Source organism: Scardinius erythrophthalmus (genome assembly GCF_964197995.2).
Source record: "Scardinius erythrophthalmus genome assembly, chromosome: 22".
Classification (NCBI taxonomy): Eukaryota; Metazoa; Chordata; class Actinopteri; order Cypriniformes; family Leuciscidae; genus Scardinius; species Scardinius erythrophthalmus.
In genome coordinates this window covers 17,697,506-17,718,606 of record NC_138242.1, presented here as the reverse complement: position 1 = coordinate 17,718,606, position 21,101 = coordinate 17,697,506, and the positions used below count along the sequence as shown (strand labels likewise).

Here is a 21,101-nt window from a genome sequence, read left to right as displayed (position 1 = left end):
TTCAACAATTGTTTAATAATAATAATGGAGAACAAGTATTTGTTACACTGCCGATTTAGCAGGTTTTCCCACTTACAAAGCATGTAGAAGTCTGTAATTTTTATCATTGGTACTCTTCAACTATGAGTGATGGAATCTAAAACAAAAATCCAAAAAATAACATTGTATGATTTTTAAGTAATTAATTTGCATTTTATTGCATGACATAAGTATTTGATCACCTACCAACCAGTAAGAATTCCGGCTCTCACAGACCTGTTAGTTTTTCTTTAAGAAGCCCTCCTGTTCTCCACTCATTACCTGTATTAATTGCACCTGTTTGAACTCGTTACCTGTATAAAAGACACCTGTCCACACACTCAATCAAACAGACTCCAACCTCTCCACTATGGCCAAGACCAGAGAGCTGTGTAAGGACATCAGGGATAAAATTGTAGACCTGCACAAGGCTCGGATGGGCTACAGGACAATAGGCAAGCAGCTTGGTGAGAAGGCAACAACTGTTGGCGCAATTATTAGAAAATGGAAGAAGTTCAAGATGACGGTCAATCTCCCTCGGTCTGGGGCACCATGCAAGATCTCACCTCGTGGGGCATCAATGATCATGAGGAAGGTGAGGGATCAGCCCAGAACTACACGGCAGGACCTGGTCAATGACCTGAAGAGAGCTGGGACCACAGTCTCAAAGAAAACCATTAGTTACACACTACGCCGTCATGGATTAAAATCCTGCAGCGCACGCAAGGTCCCCCTGCTCAAGCCAGCGCATGTCCAGGCCCGTCTGAAGTTTGCCAATGACCATCTGGATGATCCAGAGGAGGAATGGGAGAAGGTCATGTGGTCTGATGAGACAAAAATAGAGCTTTTTAGTCTAAACTCCACTCGCCGTGTTTGGAGGAAGAAGAAGGATGAGTACAACCCCAAGAACACCATCCCAACCGTGAAGCATGGAGGTGGAAACATCATTCTTTGGGGATGCTTTTCTGCAAAGGGGACAGGACGACTGCACCATATTGAGGGGAGGATGGATGGGGCCATGTATCATGAGATCTTGGCCAACAACCTCCTTCCCTCAGTGAGCGCATTGAAGATGGGTCGTGGCTGGGTCTTCCAGCATGACAATGACCCAAAACACACCGCCAGGGCAACTAGGAGTGGCTCCGTAAGAAGCATCTCGAGGTCCTGGAGTGGCCTAGCCAGTCTCCAGACCTGAACCCAATAGAAAATCTTTGGAGGGAGCTCAAAGTCCGTATTGCCCAGCGACAGCCCCGAAACCTGAAGGATCTGGAGAAGGTCTGTATGGAGGAGTGGACCAAAATCCCTGCAGCAGTGTGTGCAAACCTGGGGCACGTTCAAGTTCAAAACGGTGCGCAACGTTTTGCTACGGTTTCCGGGTTGAACGTCCATGTTTCACCGGTGTGCAACAGGGTTTGAGATACGTTTTCTCTTGTTTGGTGGGTGTGTCAGAACTGCAGTCCAATCAGCAGCAACATGTACTGTATATAAAGCACGTGGTATTAAAGTGAACTCACACAATGGGTTCAAGGAGAGTAATTTACAAATGTGTTCGATTCAGCTCGGTATACGCAACAACTGAGGATATTAGAAGATTATGTTTGTCGTAAGTTTTATTGTAAAAATATAGGATATCAACATAATGATGTAGTTGTTTATTTTAGATTCATTGCAAGTGTATGATATTTGGTATAGAAATAAACAATGTTAATTAAGTGTTTTTCCTAAAAATGAGAAAGAAAATACAGGGTATTAAAACAGTATAAACTACAAATAAAGTCAGAGTGAGGCTAAATAGATGTGTTTTAGTCTGAATTAGGTAAAATGTGTGCTTCCATTTCAGTTTCCACAAATCCCTTCACTCGATTGGGATGTTCTCTTTTGTTCTGGGCGGCATGTGCAGTAACTGTAACATCGGGCATATTTTGTAGTATTAAACACATATTTATACCGACTTCATCAGGCTCCGAAAATTCTTCACAAAGAACACAAAGAATGGCCTTCTCAGCTGCCATAGTTGCAACTCTTGCGTCATCAGAACAGTGTTCAACGCATCACCGTTTCTGTTTAAAAAATGTTGTGCAACGTTTTGTCGGGGCTGAACGCAGCCCTGGTCAAGAACTACAGGAAACGTATGATCTCTGTTATTGCAAACAAAGGTTTCTGTACCAAATATTAAGGTCTGCTTTTCTGATGTATCAAACACTTATGTCATGCAATAAAATCATACAATGTGATTTTCTGGATTTTTGTTTTAGATTCCGTCTCTCACAGTTGAAGTGTACCTATGATAAAAATTACAGACTTCTACATGCTTTGTAAGTAGGAAAACCTGCAAAATCGGCAGTGTATCAAATACTTATTCTCCCCACTGTATATTATATATATATATATATACACATATATATATACATACATATATATATATATATATACATACATATATATATATTCACATACATATATATATATACACAGTATGTGTATGTATGTATATATATATATATATATATATATATATATATTTATTTATTTATTTATATACAGTATAGTGCCAAAACAAATCACAAAGACTGTTTTATTAAGGTACTCATATTTTTTAATCAAATATCTGCTTTGTTTGACTGATGCAAACCGCATGATACAGTGTCACTACAAAAACTACAGAATGTGCAATGCTACATTCTATACTTTTAAATACTTCCTCTATCATCTGTACTTTACAACAGTGATTATTTTCTTTGTGTAGTGCACTTTTTCATAAATTAATAACAATTAAATACTACAAATTACATGTTACACTATTGATTCCTCATAAAATATGAGCGTTAAGAAGTTTTGCATAGTGGTCTGGTTGATATCTTTGAAGGTAAATATCCATTTTCCCCTTTACTCTCTTCTCACAGCTTAAACCTGTAAAGACAGACAAAAAAAATACATTTTATATTATAACATGGTTATATTATTATGAGGTTCATGAATCATTATTTATCTTTAATTCTAATGGGTTATTGATACATAACAGATGCCAATGAAGTGTTTTAGCCATTCGTTTATAGTTGTTTTATAGTAATGTTGACTAGGCAGCAGATATACATCTTTGGATGTCTTAGACAGGGTTATCATAGTTAAAAATCAAAATCAAGTCCCGACCCACATTTAATATTGCTCGAGAAGCCACACTAGGGAAGAAAAGACTATCACAACTTCTGTTTCATACTGACTTTAGCCAACACTGAACCTACAACTAAACTATATAAAACTTGAACTGAACTCAATCAACACTGAACTGAATGACAGTATTTTCTTCTGTTGACCTGCACAGCAGTATTTCATTTTTTCTCATATTTGATGTTTGCATCATTGTGAAGATTGCATCACTCATTGTTATTTTCCTGTTTATTACTGTGAAGTTGCTATGAAACAATCCATATTGTATAAAGCGCTATATAAACACAGTAGACTTGACAAAAAAAAAAAAAAACACTTGTTACTTGAAATAAACATTAAAAACATTTAAACATAATTTAATTATTTCATTTCAGATAGCTACCAAGAAAAAACATGTATAATTAAACCTGAAATAAAAACTAGTGACAAATGAAAATGACAAAATTACTAAAACTTTATAGACAGCATGAAACGGATTGCAATAGTCTTTTCTTCCGTATTGGGACGTATATCCGAGTGAAACGGCTTCTCAAACAACAACAAAAAATTTAGGGCGGGACTTGATTTTGTCCATCGGGAATTGATTGCATCTTTGGATATGGTTTGCTATTTCTGTGATGTCATGTGATTGACAGTTTGCCCCGCCCTCACGGCAGTTAACACATCATCAGAGAAGACAAGTTGCTGCAAAAGGAAGGGGAAGTTATTTCGATTAAAGATTACGAGGGCACATGCATATAAAAAAAATAATAACAATGATGTGCATGAATAAATCATTTACATTAATAAATACTGCAATATTTAAAAAAAAAAAAAAAACAAGAATTGTCAGTTTTGACTAGGAAAAATGAATATATATATATAACAAATACCCTCTGTATACATGGCAGTGTCCACACACAACACATCAGCTCACCCAGTTCTGCAGCAGTGCTTGTAATCCTCTGCAGAGCTGCATTCATGTCACCTCCTTCAGGCACCAGAACCTCAATCTCTCCCACACAATATCCGAAATCAGCCTGGTCCAGATCCACCCGCACTGCACCGTCTCTCTCTAGCATGAACGAGCAGCGCTTGGTCTTGAACTCAGCAAAACAGACGAGATTGAGGTCAGACAGCCACTTTGTGTCATCTGCTGAACAGATCTCTGTGTCCTCATTTTCTGCCACTTTGTCAATTTGTTCCCTTTGTGAGGAATTTGATTCACTCCCTTCAGCAGCGTGTTCCCTGATAATCCTTCTGACTTCTGATTGAATCAGAGGGAAACTGGTTATCTCTTTGTAGCGTGAGCAAAGGGCCTGAGTTTCATTGTCAGGAGTAGCTCCCGAAACTGCAGGGCATTTCAATTCCCACAATCCCTCTCGGCATCTCAGCCAGAAATCTTTTAGTGTGAGGATGAAATCTGGAGAGTCAAAGTACTGGTCTTGAAACTGCCGCTGACCAATGCATTTGGCTGTGTATAGACATGAATATGTATTAATATGTGTGTGTGTGTGTGTGTGTGTACAGTACTGGTCAAAAGTTTGGAAACATTACTATTTTTAATGTTTTTAAAAAAAAAATCTTATGCTCATCAAGCCTGTGTGACATTGTGACATTATTACAATTTAACAATTTTTTACTATTTTAAAATAATTTATTTCTGTAATGCAAAGGTTAATTTTTAATCAGTCTTCACTGCAGTCTTAAGCATCGCGTGATCCTTCAGAAATCATTCTAATATGCTGATTTATCATCAATGTTGGAAACAGTTGCGCTGCTTAATATTTTTTTGGAACCTGTGATACTTTTTCAGGATTCATTGATGAATAAAAAGTTAAAAAGAACAGCATTTACTCAAAATAGAAAACTTTTCTAACAATATCTTTACATCACTTTTTATCAATTTAAAACATCCTTGCTAAATAAAAGTAGGCTATTAATTTCTTTCAAAGACAAAAATAAAAAATTACTGAACTGAACCCAAATATTTGAACGGTAGTGTCTATTGTTAAAGATTTTAAATAAATGCTGCTCTTTTTTTATTTTTTATTCAAAGAATCGTGAAAAAAAAGTAAGCTATCACAGTATACAAAAAAATATTAAGCAGCACAACTCCAACATTGATGATAAGTAAGGATCATGTAACACTGAAAACTGGAGTAATGACTGCTAAAAAAATCAGCTTTGCATCACAGAAATAAATGATATTTTAAGCTATATTCAAATAGAAAACCATTATTTTAAATTGTAATCATATAGAGAGCCTAAGTCCCGCCCCTCCGCTTCCGGCTCATGGGACCTTAGTTCGGAAAAAATATGTATGGAAGTCAATGGCGAGAGATAACTTATCTTTTTATTCCGTCTGAACTGTGCCCTGAACTACACATATGATGTTTGTCAATTTAAAAGGTAATTATGAAAGTCAAGAAAGTCGCAGTTTGTCATAAAACAGAAGAGTAACGTTTAGTTTTATGTGAAAATCGCTCAATGAACTACATCTCTCGTCTCGCACTATGTACGTCACAAGATCCGTTGCTCGTATGTGTGTATTCTGGTTCAAAACACTCAGGCATGACGGCGTAACGTTACGATTATAATGTAAGACTATAGAAAAAATGACAGACGTTAGCTTTAGTAAAGTTAGCTTCATTCATTGAGAGAAAAGGTATGACGTCGCATGTGCGCCTTCTGGGTTTGTAGTCTTTGTAATTACGTATTTTCACAGTCTTATACCTAAGCAGTTTTACATCAAGCTGCGACTTTCTTGACTTTAAAATGTATCTTTTAAATTGACAAACATCATATGTGTAAATCAGGGCACAATTCAAACGAGATCATAATATTTGTTGTCTCTCGCCATTGACTACCATACAATATTTTTCCGAAATAAGGTCCCATGGTGGTCGACCGGAAGGGGAGGGACTTAGGCTCTCTATTTCACAACATTACTGCTTTTTCTGTATTTTTGATTAAATAAATTCAGGCTTGATGAGCAAAAGATACTTTTTTCAAAAACATTAAACATTAACATTTCCAATCTAAAATACATATATCATACGTGAATAAAAACAGGTTTGAACACACCTCCAATATGCTGTAGTTTCCCCATAATTTCTGCATTACAAACAAATTTTCTCTCCACCTCTACAGTCATTTTGTCCTATATGAGACATAAAAATAAAAACGAGAAAGTAGAATTTTCGCATTACAAAAGACGTTCTGCTGTAATGGACAACCTATAAATTAACATATAATGTTGTAAAATGTCCAAATCAATTCAGATCAGCTGTGTTTCAAAACAAAGTGAGCTGCGTAGTTTTTCGCTTTCGGGGCGATGACTTCAAATGCTGTCAAATGAGACTTGACAACAAATATTGCCGGGAACCTACTGACAGGTTCATATTTTTTTAGCTGAGGCTGAGGTAATTATACTGTAACTATTAATGCGGTTAAAAATCAGGATGTGACAGTCATTCCGACTCAACGATACAAACCATAAAACAAAAACATCTGAACTTACCGATCAATCAGTGTAATGAGGACAGACGTGGAATCGGGGTCCTGTACAGCTTTTCCGGTCAGGCATGTTCACGGACAGCCTAATATCTGCTCGTCACATACGCAACAGAACAGAGTGATTTTTTTTAAGTATAAAATGTGGCTAAATAGTTGCTTAACGATTCTTGTTACAATTTCGTAGTGTTTTAATAAACTAACGAGTCTGCAATCAGTTTGATCAGCACATTAGTGCCAGTAGAACCATTTTTTTTTTGTTAAGATTACATTTATTAGCTTAGACCTATTTTATTTTCTTATTACATCCTATAATTATTAACACCATATTACCAATAACATAAAAATATATTTATTAATTTGTACACACATTTATATACATATTTCTCTCATTTGCCGTGTGTGTTTTAATACTTCGCCTCTACATTCTTAAAGACGAAATTTTAAACAAAGTTACAACTAATTTAATTGATGACAGTATAACAATGTTCTAACATGCGTTTCGGTGTTTTGTTGAATCGAACCGTTAGTGGGAAGAGGAACATTCTTGGAGAGAGTTAGCAGTCAGCTTTTGGGGGAGCTGTCGTGTGTTTACTAGAGGAGAGCAATGCAAGAGTGAACGAGAGAGAGCGAGGGAGGGAGTGAGTGAGTGAGTAAGTAAGTGAGGGAGGGAGAGAGAGAGAGAGAGAGAGACAAAACTTTTCAGTTTTAAAGAGCGAGAGGAAGCGTGTGCTGGAGTCCCAACCATGCAGGTAAAGCCTTAGCTAATTGCTTTAGTGTTAATTAAACGATGTTGACGCCGAATTGATCAAGAAGTTGCGATCGTGTGGGCGATGCGGATCTCATCGCGTCCTGAGCACGATAGAGAAATTGATGCATGGCATTTCATTGCGAATATTTAGTTAGATTTCGAGTGTTAAAATCCAAACTTTTCTGCCTCGGACTCTCATTTTGGCCCCGCCACCCCCTTTCGCTGCTCGTTTTTTTGCACGTCGCTCTTTTCGAGCAGCAATGCGCCTCGTCCATCGTTAATTACTGCGCTCTACAATTATTAAAACACACTTATGGTGCTTAATATCTACATTATCTACTAAACGAGGAACTTAGACCGCCAAATGAAAGGTATTGGGTTAGATAAATGCCGAGGGGGGACGACAAACGGCTTGTTTTTGTTAACACATCTGTATGAAGCAACCCAAATTCATTAATTAAATAGCTTAGTCGATGTAGGCCGCAATTTCCGCTGTGCAGCGGACGGCGGGCGGGGGATGTCTCAATGTCCGACCAACAGGCCACAATCAGGGGGGCGAGGAACTAATCAAGCCCGAGGTTTTACATCTGAGAGCCGAAAGCCTATTTACACAATTCAATTAGCGCAATAAAGCACACTTGGACTGCAGCATCTCGAGCGGTGCTGTTGTTATATACCTTATAATCTATTCTCGCAGCTCTTATTCGGTGTCTTTGAGAAGTTTGTGGGCGATTTGTGGCGTGATACGCGATACATAATTAGTTGACCAATTTGTTGAGTGTTGTTAGCTGCGTTAGCCATGTGAAGTGCCACGACTGTTTATGAGAAAACGGCTTCTTTTGTTTTAACATCACCCTTCAAGTAAGAAATCACTAAAATCAGTCGCTTTGCAGCGATTAAAGTTGGAAAAGGGGGTTATTAGGGCAGGAGACTGCAGTGCGATGCACTTTAATGGGGTATTTGTCATGATTACACTGGAGCGCGAGAGAGAGAGTGTCTGTGTGTGTGTATAGATGCGTGTTAGCGAGGCAGGCTAAAGCTCTCCGTTTCCAATTGATTCAACAGCACACGGGTCTTGCTAATTAGGCTGTGGGTTAATTAACGAAATCATCAAGAGTTATGGCGGCCATATGAGCTCGCTGTCGAACGGCAGTGTCCCGCGGCGTGTGGGTTCGTCTGTCTTTGACTTTTAGGAGAAGTTAATAGTACTTGTCTTGAGGATTCAGTGCATGTTTTCAGTCTAGCAGGGAAGCTAATTGGCGTGGCATTGTAGCACTGTTGGCATTTGATGTCTGTTCGTTACTTGACAGTGTGGCATGTAAAAACGAAGCCAGAAACGGTGTATTTGAAACGATTTTGCATGCATACGCGAAACGAAGTCGTTTAGATGTGAATTAAGATGTTTATATCTTTGATCTCGACGTATGTGTTATTTATTTATTTGGGTTATTGTTTTAAAGAGACATTACTGTCATTAACATCCCAGGGGATTTGCACCCATTATCTGTTATTTACAACCCATGTCGCCTTATTCACAAGGGGCAACATGTTGGCAAATTTCACTCACATCAGCATATTATAAGACTAGTCAAGGTCAACATTTAGGCCTCCTCTGACGGTAAATAGCCTAGTTATTGCAGAACTGATAAAATGCATGTGTGATCCTGCTTCTCAGATTGTATTAACATGGTATGCCTTAAATAAAGTAATGTGCCTTCAAATGCATGATTTATAAACTGGCCACAAGGTATCTGTGGTCCAGTTTTGTTATGTTGTGTCTAGCAGAAAGAACATAACTGCATCTGTGAATCAGATTTGATGTCTTGTATGAATACTGTTATAAGTGCATAGCGCAGATTGTATGGCCTATATAAATAACTAGAGGTCACAATATCAGACCTGATTGTGAACATACTCGAGTGAAAGAAAGGGGTGGTTGAGTGATATGTCCCAATGTTATGCATGGTCATTTTGTTGTTGTTTTGATTTGTAAGTGTCATCTAACATCAAACCCAATTAATAAGCGAGACAATTGTTGCATTTCTTAAAGTATATTTTGGACTTTTGACGATTAAGCTTATGTGAACTGAACAACTAGTTTAGAGCTGATTGTACATTAGACATAACACATGCAGTGACATGAAGATTAGATGCTGTTTATTTATTCTATGTATTATATATGTTTATGTAATCATCTCATTTATATATAAAAAAAGTGCTGGTTCACCCAAAAATTAATATTTGCACCTCACCCTTATGTCATTCCAAATTCAATCCTGAATGAATGACTTACTTACTTCTGTGGAAAATAAAGATAAAAATATCTGTTTTGAAAGTCAGTGGGGTCCGATGTTGTTTGCACACCAATGTTCTTCAGAATATTTTCTTTTGCATTCTGCAGAAGAAAGTCTGGCATACAGGTTAGGAGTGACATAAGGATGCGATTTCAGTTTTAGGTGAACTAACCCTTTAAGACTATAGTTTTGTGAAGTGCTTCCCTTATTTCATGTTTTTGTTAATTTCACATTTCTTTCAGATCACTGATGCATAAAAAAATTTGCACACAGTAGCATGAGGCCACTTGAAACAAAAATAAATACATACTATACAATATCATTATATTTTGTTAATTCTGAAAATAAACAAGTAATAAAATATTTGCCTTATTTAGGTATGATAAAATATTATTGCATTTAATAATACCACTTTGGTTTCAGGAGGAGCCAGGAGAAACTCTGGGAGGTGCCAGTAACAGGGGGTCAATGTGTTTATGCCCTCTATGTCAAGAAAGTCAACCAGACCGTGAGAATCTCTCTCATCACCTTACAGACAAACACAGTGTCCTCCCTGCTTGCCTTGATAAGTTACTGGATATTGTGAGTATATTTAAGATGGACTTTTTGGGAAAGAAAAACGTTAGTAATGTTTAGTGATGTCATTATGTACGTTTTGATGGAAAATATTTTTTTTACTAAAGAAATTAGGCCTACATTGTGTGTTGTCAGTGAAACTATAAGCTTACACAAGTTTGTTTTGTTTGCTTTTAACATAAATAATTGATTTCCTCTTTTCATAAGGCTGCTCCTAAGCACTCTTCCATTGCTGAAGATGAAGAATCCAAAGCCCTAAATGATTCAGGTGAGTTTTGATAATCTATAAAGTTATTGTTAATTGTGTCATAATGTTAAGTGTTTGTATTTGTGCCACAGTGATTTAACACTATCCCAGCACTGAGGTCTTAGGTTCCAGTGTTATTGATACCAGGCCTAGGCTATGCACCACTGGACACACAATTGGCTGTGTTGGTGACCACCTTGCATCAGTAGTTTCCATGGCAATGAAGCACCTGTAGGTTGTAGCTGAGTGTGGCCCCCACAAGTATTCAGTTTTCCTGCTGACTCCTGGACCTGATTGCTGAAAAAAAAAAAAACGGATTTGTTGCAAATTATTTACAGTTCACTGGTTGTTTTTAAATCCAAACAAATGATTTTTGTTCTGAATCCGGACATAAGGGGGTTTCAAGCTTTTTAAGGTGAGGGATGGACCAGGGACCCCAGTTGCATATCGTAAACTGAGTGTTGTGATTTAAGCCTGCTCTATTATACCTATGTATAATTGATTTACCTATGCGATGATATTGGTCAAATTAACATTGATTTATGGATTCATACACATGTATATTACGATTCATCTTAATAAATGTATTGTTAACTTTACCTTTGGTTTAAAGGGTTAGTTCACTCAAAAATGAAAATTCTGTCAGTAATTACTCACCCTCATGTTGTTCCAACCCCGTAAGACTTTCGTTCATCTTCGGAACACAAATTAAGATATTTTTGATGAAATCTGAGAGCTGCTCAGCTGTAACAGCACAGCACTTCTGGGTTGGACGTCAGAACATAGGCTCACTATTGGCCGACGCTGGTTATGTGTGTGATGCTGCCCAATAGTGAGTCTACATTCTGATGTACAACCCAGAAGCGCCACGCTGTTACACTACGTGAACTCACTCAGAGGCCCACACAGAAGAAAATGAATAGTTGAATAAAGTTGTTTGTTTTTTGCGCACAAAAAGTATTCTCGTTGCTTGATAAACTTAAGGTTGAGCCACTGTAGTCACTTGGACTATTTTAACGATGTCTTTACTAACTTTTCTGGGCTGGCAGATATCAATTACCTAGCAGCCTATGAAGGAGTGAGCCAGTGCTCAGATTTCATCAAAAATATGTAAATGTGTGTTCCGAAGATGAAAGAAAGTCATATGGGGTTGGAACAACATGAGGGTGAGTAATTACTGACAGAATTTTCATTTTTGGGTGAACTAACCCTTTAATATAACTTTTTACAATTAGCAGACAATTTGTGAAATTGCTCCCTTTTTGAAGACCTGTTTAACATATTCAGCATAATAAAACTGCACTTATTTTGGACTTTTTTGTTTGCAAATGCTCACTAACATTGTATTTTATTTTTTATCAATTCATTAGATGACACATCTCAGCAGAAACATTTAGAGACCACAAAGTCCCCCTCAATGGCTTCCCAAAATGAGAGCGATTCTACAGATGCAGGTGACAAGGGTGGTTCTTCTCAGGAAAAAGGGCTGGATGAAGAGCTGGAGGGAGGAAGAAATGAGGAAAGTGACGTGGCTGGCCTGGAGTCAGATCATGACAATGTGGAGCAAACTATAAAAACATCAGAGGCTTCTGTAAGCAATGGCAGATCCGTCTGTAAAAACAGTGTAGCCTCTGAAGGTGATAACCGTCCATTCAAGTGTAATGCGTGTTTGGAGTCATTTCCCACTAGAACAGCATTGAGTGTTCATTATAATTCAACCACCCATATTCAGAGGATGAGAACCGGGACGGTGAAAGACAGTGACTCAACCCCTTTCCTGGCTCGACCTTATGTCTCCAACAAACCATACCAGTGTGCCGTCTGTCGTGTCTCCTACAATCATGCCATTACCCTGGAAAGTCATTTAAAATCTGTGTTGCACCAGAGTCGCAGCAGGAGTGCGGGGAATGCTACTCCTAGTTCCACTGCAAATACAGGAACTGGAACCATGGTTACAAACTTGGCTACGACCACTGTTGGAAGCACCACACAGTTAGTTAACGCCTCCACCAGCAATTGTGTCACCCAAGCAAACCTGACTCCATCAGCAGTAACGACCAAAGACGGAGAGCAGATGCAGCCTCAGCTTGCTCCCTCATTACTTTCTTCTCCGGTGGCCTCCGCACAAGCCATGTCTGCTATTCTCACTCTCCTGACTTCCAGCCCAAATTCTCTCCCACACTCCATTCTTCCTCCTCTCTTCACGACTGGGACATCTGCAACACCAGGGGCAGCTACCCCGCAGCTTATACCCCAGCCTCATATGCTCATGCCCCTGGTGTTGAATGGACTCCAAACTCAAACCCAAATCCAGGGCCAGAATCCAGAATCTCCAAACCAGCTTTTGCAGCAGGCAGTGCCAGTTCTTGGTCTTAGTGCTGCACAACAGGCTCTCTTGGCCCAAAGACTCAGTGGCTTACAAAGTCAGTGGGCTACATTTGGCCTCCCAACCACCACTCAAATGAGTTTAGAGGAGGCCAACAAGATGGTAGACAAGGGTGCAGACAGGGGAGTGCACAATGAGATAAAAGTAGAGCCTTGCGATCAGAAAATGTCACTAAAATCTGAAGAGGACTGGAAAATTGATGGGATAAAAAAAGAGATGTGTATTAAGAGTGAAAATACACAAGAGCAAAGTGAGAAAATGGGGTGTGATGGCAAGGCATGTGATGAAAAAGAGCAAGAAGAAAGTGAAATGGAAGTTGAGAGCAACAGTGAAAAGGTGTGTCAGGGGGATGATGCAAACTCCAAAGTAACTGAATCCTCAGCGGCCCCTGTCCATCAGCATGATATTTCGTTGTCATGTGCTTTGGATCCAAACCAAGGTCTCAGCCATGCACATCCTGTTAACAGCTCTGGCGCTGTTTTCTGTACCTTTCGTAACACTAATTTTGCCTTAAGAGCTTTAGGCCATAGAAGTGCTAAAGATCATCCACTCTTGTCTTCAGGACGGTCTGTGCTCACTGAGTTTCAGTCTCAGGTTCTGTGGGCCTTTTTAGAGTCAAGAGATGATGCTGAAACATCTAGTCCTCAGCGGGAGGACTGCGAAGCCCTCGGCAGGGAGGTTGGGCTAAGTGGAGAAGAGGTACGCAAGTGGTTCTTAGACGCCCGGCAATCCAAAGATAGGGAGAGATTAGACAGCTTCCATGATGAATTGGACAGAAGTATGGAGGAAGAAGAGGGTAATTTAATGATAGATGAGGGTGAAGATGGACAAAGTCCATCAGCAACAGGCAGTCATGCCATTGACCTTTCCAGTAGTGCAGAACGACACAGGATTGGTAAGGGAAGCCCAAGAGAATTGCTGTTGACATCCGACTCTGAAAACGAAGAGTTCTACACGTCTGTTATCGTGACTGATGAAGAAAGTCAAAGCAGCTCGATGAGGGAAGAGTCAGGTAGCCCAGTCAAACAGTCTTCACAGGTAGAGCCAACAGTTGAAAGGTCAAGTGGTGGTGGAAAGGTTCTTCGTTCTACTACAGTCTTCCTCTCGGATGCAGAGGACGAATATGATGATGAACAAAGTATGAAGAGGAAAAAGAGAAAGAGTGAGATTGACAAGGAAGAGGTGGAGATCAAGCGAGAGAAGCAAGATGTAGATCTTGATCTGCAGTTGGAAGCACAAGCTGACCCTCCTACTCCTTTTTCAGTTGCGGTCGATCATCAGGGCGTTCCAACTGGCATCTTGCAGTCATTGCCCCTTTCCCTGTCATTGGGTCCACTTTCCACCCAGTTATACAGTCCATATGTACTCTCACTTCCTTCATCAGTTATTGGGGTGGGTCTTTCAGAAGGAGATCGAGGTAAGATGGCCTTTGCAAACACTCGGAGTCCAGCAGCAGTACTTTCGGACCATCTTAATGCAGCTGCACCCACCTCTCTTACACACTCATTATCTAATGGTAATGATTGCGAGTCTGCTTTGGATCTAAGCATGGGGAAAAACCACAGCTCTACAATATCATCTGTCTCCCCAGCTAATAAGTCCTCTATACAGAAAAGTCATTTGCTTGATGGTCTGGGATTGAGACCAGCGACTGTTGGGGTTCCTACAGATAGAGGTCTCATCGTGGTTCAGGTAAAGCCAGAATCTGCCATTGCTTTACCATCTTCCAATAACAGTACTAATCGCAATAATTTGGCTAAGACTAGCACTGTGTACATGAGGGCAGCAGAAAAGGTCAGCACATCACTCATGGAAAGGGAAAAAGAGAAGGAACGAGAAAAAGAGCGGGATCAGAAGAGGCCAAAAGTCAGACGGTTCAGAGACATGAGACGTTCGAGGACCATCATCCATGCTGACCAGCTTGATATTCTTTACGGATGTTATTTCAAAGATCCAAACCCAGGCAAGCATGAATTTGAACAAATATCTGAGTGGGTAAACCTTCCAAAGAAAGTGGTTCAGATCTGGTTCCAGAATATGAGGGCTAGGGAGCGAAAGGGAGAGGTCCGTTTTATCAGTGATGGCACTTTGGCAGCTGTTGGGAAACCACTCATTAAGTTCACCTGGCCTCTCTCGAAGCCCATATTCTCAACCCCACCTAAACCTAACCCAAGTCCCTCCACTGGCTGGGGCTCTGCAAAACCCCAAACTGGAAATATTCCTCCAAAGACAGAAAAGGTGAAGGAGGTCAAGGAGCCCCTGAAAACTCCCACTCAAGGTCCAAGTAGACCAAATCAGACAGCCTCTTTCACCGTTGTGTCCACCGGCCCTTCATTAGTTCACAAGACCAAAACAGAAGCAACTCCCATTACAATGGTTAAAATAGCTCCTAAGACAGTGGCCACTCCGGTTGCAGTTCCTCTGCTAGTGAGTGGGATTCCTACATCTCGATCTGCTCCGAAAAGGAAGGTTGAAGAGGTACGAGCCGAGTCAGACCATACTGATGAAGATGATGACGATTACCGAGGAGAGGTTGAGTCTGGGACTACCAGCCGCATTGTGCCAAAATTGTCCCCTACGCCAATTAACAAATCTTCTGCCTTGGCATCTCAGAAACACAATGGGCTCAAATATTGGTCTCAGAAAGGTCCATTCAAGATCAACACCCTCTCAAGAGAACAGTTAGGCTTGAGCTCACAGCGACCTACACCCACTACCACCACGCCCACCACGCCATCTCCTGTGACGGTTACAGTATCCTCTGGTCAAAACCAAAAAGAAACAAGTTACATGCTGCAGAACTCCACCCCAAGACGACCTCGAACTCACCTGAACTGTCTTCAGCTGTCCATCCTGCAGTCGTGCTACGAGACATGTGCTCATCCTAATGCACTGGAGTGTGAGGCAGTGGGGACAGAGCTTGGGCTTCCACTGAAGGTTGTGCAAATCTGGTTCCAAAATACACGTGCTAAGGAGAAACGCTGGAGGCTTCAGCAAGAGAAAATGGTAAGGGCACATTGTGTAATATTCTGAAGCAACGTGTTTTCATGTCTAATTTTAGTATTTTGCTACAATGTCATTAGCCTTACAGGTGTCCATATACTTTCTCAGGTCATAGGCTAGCAACACGTTATAAAAAATGCGCCTGGTGCAGTAACTAAAAAAGTGTCATCTTTAATTCATATTTTATTATTTCTTTCGACATAGTGGTGATGCCTTTTAAAAAAAAACTATTAATCCAGAATTGACTCAACCTCATGTCATTCCAAACCTGTTTGCATTACATTCTCATTTCTCTCATTTTACGTTCTTTTACACAAAAGGAGATCATTTAATCTGGTTGGGTATTTAAGTGCTTCGTTCACCCCGAAATGTAAGTAGTAAAACGTGGGCTGCCACTTCTCTCTTGTGCACCATCTACGCTTCACACAGTATGTGGCAAAATGCTTCTTTTACTTTTTTTTACTTCTTTTTCTTTAACTGTGTCCCAATTCAGAGGCTGCATCCTTCGAAGTCCGCAAAGGTCGGACCGAGTGTTGTTAAATGGGACGGTCTAGCCTACGGAGGATTGCTCTTGTCGACTAGCAACTGTGACAGCTGCCGTTAACGAGCGGCAGTAATGTTTGTACTAGACTTTTTTGAAAGTTATATTCAACTGTCTGAAAACAAAACAGGGTTCACAATTTGTCTAAATATGCTCACCGTGGTCCATTTATGTCAGTAATAAAGAGTACAAACTATATAAAATCACATCTTAGTAAGATATGAGTCAGCATTTGGAATGCTTAACTTTTTTTTACATTTGTATCATTAGATATTCGAGTAAGTTGACACCCAATACTTGCTTTTGAAAGTGTAATCCGCCATTTTCTCTTAAAAAATCCTGTCGTCAATGGCATGCAATGAATTTTGGGGTATACTAGGCCACGAAGGGTCCATCTGTTGTGTACTTCAATGCCCAGGAAACGAAGGCCACATTTCAAGGCCACATTTGAAGGAGCCTTAGAATTGGGACAGCCTTCGTCACGTTACTGTGATGCAATCGGCCTTCGAATGTGGCCTTTGAAGGATGCAGCCTCTGAATTGGGACGCAGCCCTTGAATCTTTTACATTGATGCCTAGAAGCAGGTGATTGTTTCCGTCACCTGATGGACAGAAGTGTATGGTGCACAGGAAAGTAGTGGCAGCTGCTATGATTTTACTACAAAAATTGCTTCTTTTTTTTATCAAAACTTGAGCACTTAGACCAGGGATAGGCAACTTCGGTCCTGGAGGGCCACTGTCCTGCAGAGTTTAGCTTCAGCCCTGATAAAAACTCACCTGCCTGTATCTATCTAGTAATCCTGAAAACATTGATTGCCTTGTTCAGGTGTGTTTAATTAGAGTTGGAGCTAAACTCTGCAGGACAGTGGCCCTCCAGGACCGGAGTTGCCTATCCCTGACTTAGACCATGAGTCAGCAACCTTCTGCCATTTTTAAGTTTCTGAGTTATTCAATGTGCCCTAACCTAATCTGTGCCCCTCCCCCATATGTATAAATACACATAAATATATTTTAAATATTCATAATGGCTAATATAGTAGTGCATAATCTTAAATTTTTCTGAAGCAGTGTTCACGTCAATGAAAGCAAGATATAAGCTTCATTTTATTTATCAGCTAATTTCTAAATCAAAGACTGCAATTAAGGAGAGAGAGCGGCATCAGCATTAGTAAGGTAATTTAATACTTCAACAACCAGATGCATTTTATCCAGTTTCATCTGGAATGTGAAAAAATGCCTTCTCTTTCGGAGGTACACATGACCAGAGTTTCCACATGCATCACAGTCATTTTGATGTGTGTGGAATGTTTATTAGGACTCTATATATTGGTTGAATATCTCTGAAATTTATAGCATTAACTATGTACAGCGGAACAAGCTGGAAGCTGTCAGTCAGTAACTTGTGCGCGCATGATGTGCAGTGGTCGTGCTAATGGTTTTTCAGAGCTGCGTGTTTTAATTGACTTGAGCAGATCAATTCTCACACTTTAATAGCATTTATAACTCCTAACTTAGTAAAGCAAGCTGTGTTACTATGAGGAATGATTAGATCTGTATGCATGTGCGAGGTACTTTATCTGAATGAAATGCATACACCTCTCTTACTTTTGCTCACATGCCAGCAATTACTCCTCCGCGTGCAATAGATTGCCGACCCCTGACTTAGACTATGGTCAATAACTATTTAAGGCAGAGGGATTTACAGTGACCCCCCCCCACACACACACACACACACACACACACACACACACACACACAGTTTTCTCTGTTGTTATTGCTTAAAATTTTGTTTTTCTGTAATGAAATGAAACTAACAATGTCATTTTTACATCTTCACACAGTCACCTAATCCCATTGACCCTTCCAAGAAGGTAGATGTCAGCTCGGGTAGCTACCTGCAATACAATGCTCTCCGAGCCAACCGTCCCATCCTGCCCAAACCTGTACAACTGACAGTTGTGGAACCAACTCCATCATATACCATCGGCCAGACAACAGGCCGTGAGACTCTGAGAGGCAAGTGCGACGCCTGTGGGATTGAATTTGAATCCAGGGCTGCAGCACGTGACCATGTCTTCTCTGCTCGACATCTTGCCACTCTGAGAACCACTAACTTTGGTCAGCAAGCAGCGTTGGTCAGCAATGGATCTGGTACGGGGTCTACTGGTTTTGCCAGCCAGTCTTCTACCCCATCACCAGCTAGCAGCTCCAGCTAAACAATGAATTGAAGCTGGTATAGTCTGTGGACCCACTAGACTTGTTGGCTTACAAAAGACAGATAAAGGGTGCTGGTCTTTTAAGCTATTGTTCTTTTGAGGCTCTAAATTGGAGTGGGCACAGATGAATCTGGCCATCTTCACTTTCTCTCCTTGGATATCAGCAAGACATTGTTATTACACAGAGTCTTTACTTACAGGGCTCCTTTTAATGACCTATTGCCACAGCATCATTTTACTATAAATAATCTACTGAAATGGTAATCATGGACATGCTAATGCTTATGTGATCATGGTCCGTTTTTCTCAACTTCATCTCGGTTTAAACTCCTATTATGTTGGGTAATATTCTACTCACATTTACATATAACACTTGCTTTGATTGGGAGAATCTATGGTAATGAACGCCCAAAAACTCAACCAAAGTGCTCTGGGTTGTCATTTATGTTTGTGGTACTGCTTTTGCTTGAGCCAGGGTGGTCTTTAGCCTGTTTTTAAAGCCTATATAGAAGAGTTGTTTCTAAGCTGATTTATCTCTGATAGTCTTGTTAATTCAAAGAAATCTATCCTGTAAACACAAGTTTTCCTTCTGGCTCAGTTGAAAGAAGACTAGACTATGCTAACAGTTGATAGTAATGAAATCGTAATGACAAATAAAGCAGAGAATATGTGTAGTCTGGAATATGGAGAATTTGGGAGCGTGTTCTGAATCCAGACAATATGATAGCTATCTTTGAACAACCATCATGACAATCCTATAGTCATCAGCAGAGCTCTCGTTGAACGTGAAAGATGTCAGATGGTCCTCATACAGCACTTTGACCCTTTTAAAGTTTTTTTTTTTTTTAAGGTTTTCATGTTCCGCAAAATAAACAGTTTTGTTGTATGGTTAAAAACTTACTGTATGTCAAACTGTAATGAAGTATTAATCAGCTTTTAATGTTATTTTTAAAGAGTTTGCATTGCACATAGTTAAAACAGACAAAAAAAATGGATCAGACCTAGCCGCTGTGCACGAAGCCAAAGTCAAGTCTGTACTTACACAATTTTATATAGATTTGTGGAACATTGAAATCATGTACCTTATACCCTCTGATAAATCATTTCATTTGGTTTGAGTCTAGGGAGTAACCCCAGCTTGTCGATATAAATTAAACACAAAAGTCATTTATTTATGGTAAAAGCAAAAGCATTTTAGATTTATGGGAGAGAGTTGTCATTTTTTTTTCTTTTTTTTTCTTGTTCTTTCACTAAGCATTTTGTTTTTTTTTGCAAGCCGAGTGCTCATACTGAGAATATTCAAGTATTTTCTTTAAAACCCACCAGGAGAGAAGACAGGGTGCTTTAAGTGGACCTGGAAACTATTCATCAGGCCAACAGGAGGTGCGATTTGAAGGACATGAAATACTAAAGACGATTTTCCTTTTTGGTTTATTTTGTATATTATTATTATTGATACTATTAATACTTTAACAGAATGCAAAACTAAAAAAGATTTTTTAATGAACTATATTAAGAAAATGATATTCCAAAGTTATTCTTTCTGTTGCTTTGTCTCATTAAAGATACCAAAAAGCAATCTTGATTGGAAGTGTTTGTAATGCAAACCACAAAGGAGCTCCCATGCCTTGACACTTTGAACTAGTCCAGGGTTTAAGCATGAGCTACAGATAAATGCATTTCCGACAACTCAACTTGGAACACTTGAAGTTCATCGAAATGTTTTGTTTTCAGTATATCCCAGCAAATACAAGTTGTTTTTGTTCAAATTAGTGTCAAGTAGTTCATATGAAATGAACATGGACTGGGTTGTAGTGCAGTGCTACAGGACGTGGGATCACATGGTGTTGCACTGTTCAGAGTATATAGGTAGAATATGGAGAAATGCTTTTATATTATCTTTTCACTTTTTCATTGACACTTGATTATCACTTGTTATAACTACTACTTACTATTTTTCATCACTTTTGATTATTATTGATTCATAACGGTTTTAATGGCATCTCAGACTTTGATATGCCATTGATATGAATATTGAACGATAATGGTGGCAGTCTTGTTATGAAAAATTAGAATATTGATTAAGCTTGTTTTCCCCTCAAATGTACCTTCATTTTGTGTTGGTTCTCCTTTTTTCTTATGCAGAAAACAAATAAACTGAAGTTCATGTATTGATGTTTCTCTTCATTATGTAAATTACCCTTATTTATTTCATTTATATGTTATGCCTACATAAGTTGGGTATTAGCTCCACTATTTAATATAACTATTATGGACCATCTTGTCAGGGGTTCAGCTTCATTAATGTATTGCTTAATGTGGCAGGCAAATGAAAATACTAAAGTATTACTCGTTAGAGATTATCAATATTCATGTCTTATAATGGGTAAGACATACGCATAATTTC

The 21,101-nt window shown here is 39.4% G+C and overlaps 2 protein-coding genes across 7 annotated transcripts; one reads left to right on the top strand and one right to left on the bottom strand.

Annotated features, from left to right (window-relative positions):
- Positions 1-2,568: 2,568 nt before the first annotated feature.
- On the bottom strand, positions 2,569-8,162 carry thtpa (thiamine triphosphatase). Of its 4 annotated transcripts, XM_081352514.1 has the most exons (5): positions 8,110-8,162; positions 6,689-6,774; positions 6,253-6,328; positions 4,103-4,639; positions 2,569-2,928 (listed from the first exon to the last, which is right to left on the bottom strand). In XM_081352514.1, the coding sequence occupies exons 3-5, from the start codon at positions 6,320-6,322 to the stop codon at positions 2,828-2,830; spliced, it is 708 nt and encodes a 235-aa protein (XP_081208640.1). In that variant the 5' UTR covers positions 6,323-6,328; positions 6,689-6,774; positions 8,110-8,162; the 3' UTR covers positions 2,569-2,827. The 4 variants fall into 4 exon arrangements, with proteins under 4 accessions (XP_081208640.1, XP_081208641.1, XP_081208643.1 ...); XM_081352517.1 differs by lacking the exon at positions 8,110-8,162 and having other exon boundaries at positions 2,599-2,928; positions 4,103-4,432; positions 6,689-6,748; XM_081352516.1 differs by lacking the exon at positions 8,110-8,162 and having other exon boundaries at positions 2,599-2,928; positions 4,103-4,588; positions 6,689-6,745.
- Positions 7,279-20,865, top strand: zfhx2 (zinc finger homeobox 2). Of its 3 annotated transcripts, XR_014029176.1 has the most exons (7): positions 7,279-7,433; positions 10,150-10,308; positions 10,510-10,570; positions 11,920-15,941; positions 16,259-16,308; positions 16,432-16,556; positions 18,320-19,374. XR_014029176.1 is itself a non-coding variant. In XM_081352512.1 (5 exons), the coding sequence occupies exons 1-5, from the start codon at positions 7,428-7,430 to the stop codon at positions 18,692-18,694; spliced, it is 4,623 nt and encodes a 1,540-aa protein (XP_081208638.1). In that variant the 5' UTR covers positions 7,279-7,427; the 3' UTR covers positions 18,695-20,865. The 3 variants fall into 3 exon arrangements, 2 of the variants coding, with proteins under 2 accessions (XP_081208638.1, XP_081208639.1); XM_081352512.1 differs by lacking the exons at positions 16,259-16,308; positions 16,432-16,556 and having other exon boundaries at positions 18,320-20,865; XM_081352513.1 differs by lacking the exons at positions 7,279-7,433; positions 16,259-16,308; positions 16,432-16,556 and adding an exon at positions 8,958-9,050 and having other exon boundaries at positions 18,320-20,865.
- The last annotated feature ends 236 nt before the right edge of the window (positions 20,866-21,101 follow it).

Excerpts from the sequence above, each read along its gene's own strand:
- thtpa (XM_081352514.1), bottom strand. The coding sequence starts at position 6,322 with ATGACTGTAGAGGTGGAGAGAAAATTTGTTTGTAATGCAGAAATTATG. Across the intron at positions 4,640-6,252 it reads GAAACTACAGCATATTGGAG|CCAAATGCATTGGTCAGCGG; the intron begins GTGTGTTCAAAC and ends GTCTATACACAG. Across the intron at positions 2,929-4,102 it reads AAGCACTGCTGCAGAACTGG|GTTTAAGCTGTGAGAAGAGA; the intron begins GTGAGCTGATGT and ends CTGTCTTTACAG.
- zfhx2 (XM_081352512.1), top strand. Across the intron at positions 10,309-10,509 it reads TTGATAAGTTACTGGATATT|GCTGCTCCTAAGCACTCTTC; the intron begins GTGAGTATATTT and ends TCTTTTCATAAG. Across the intron at positions 15,942-18,319 it reads GGCTTCAGCAAGAGAAAATG|TCACCTAATCCCATTGACCC; the intron begins GTAAGGGCACAT and ends ATCTTCACACAG.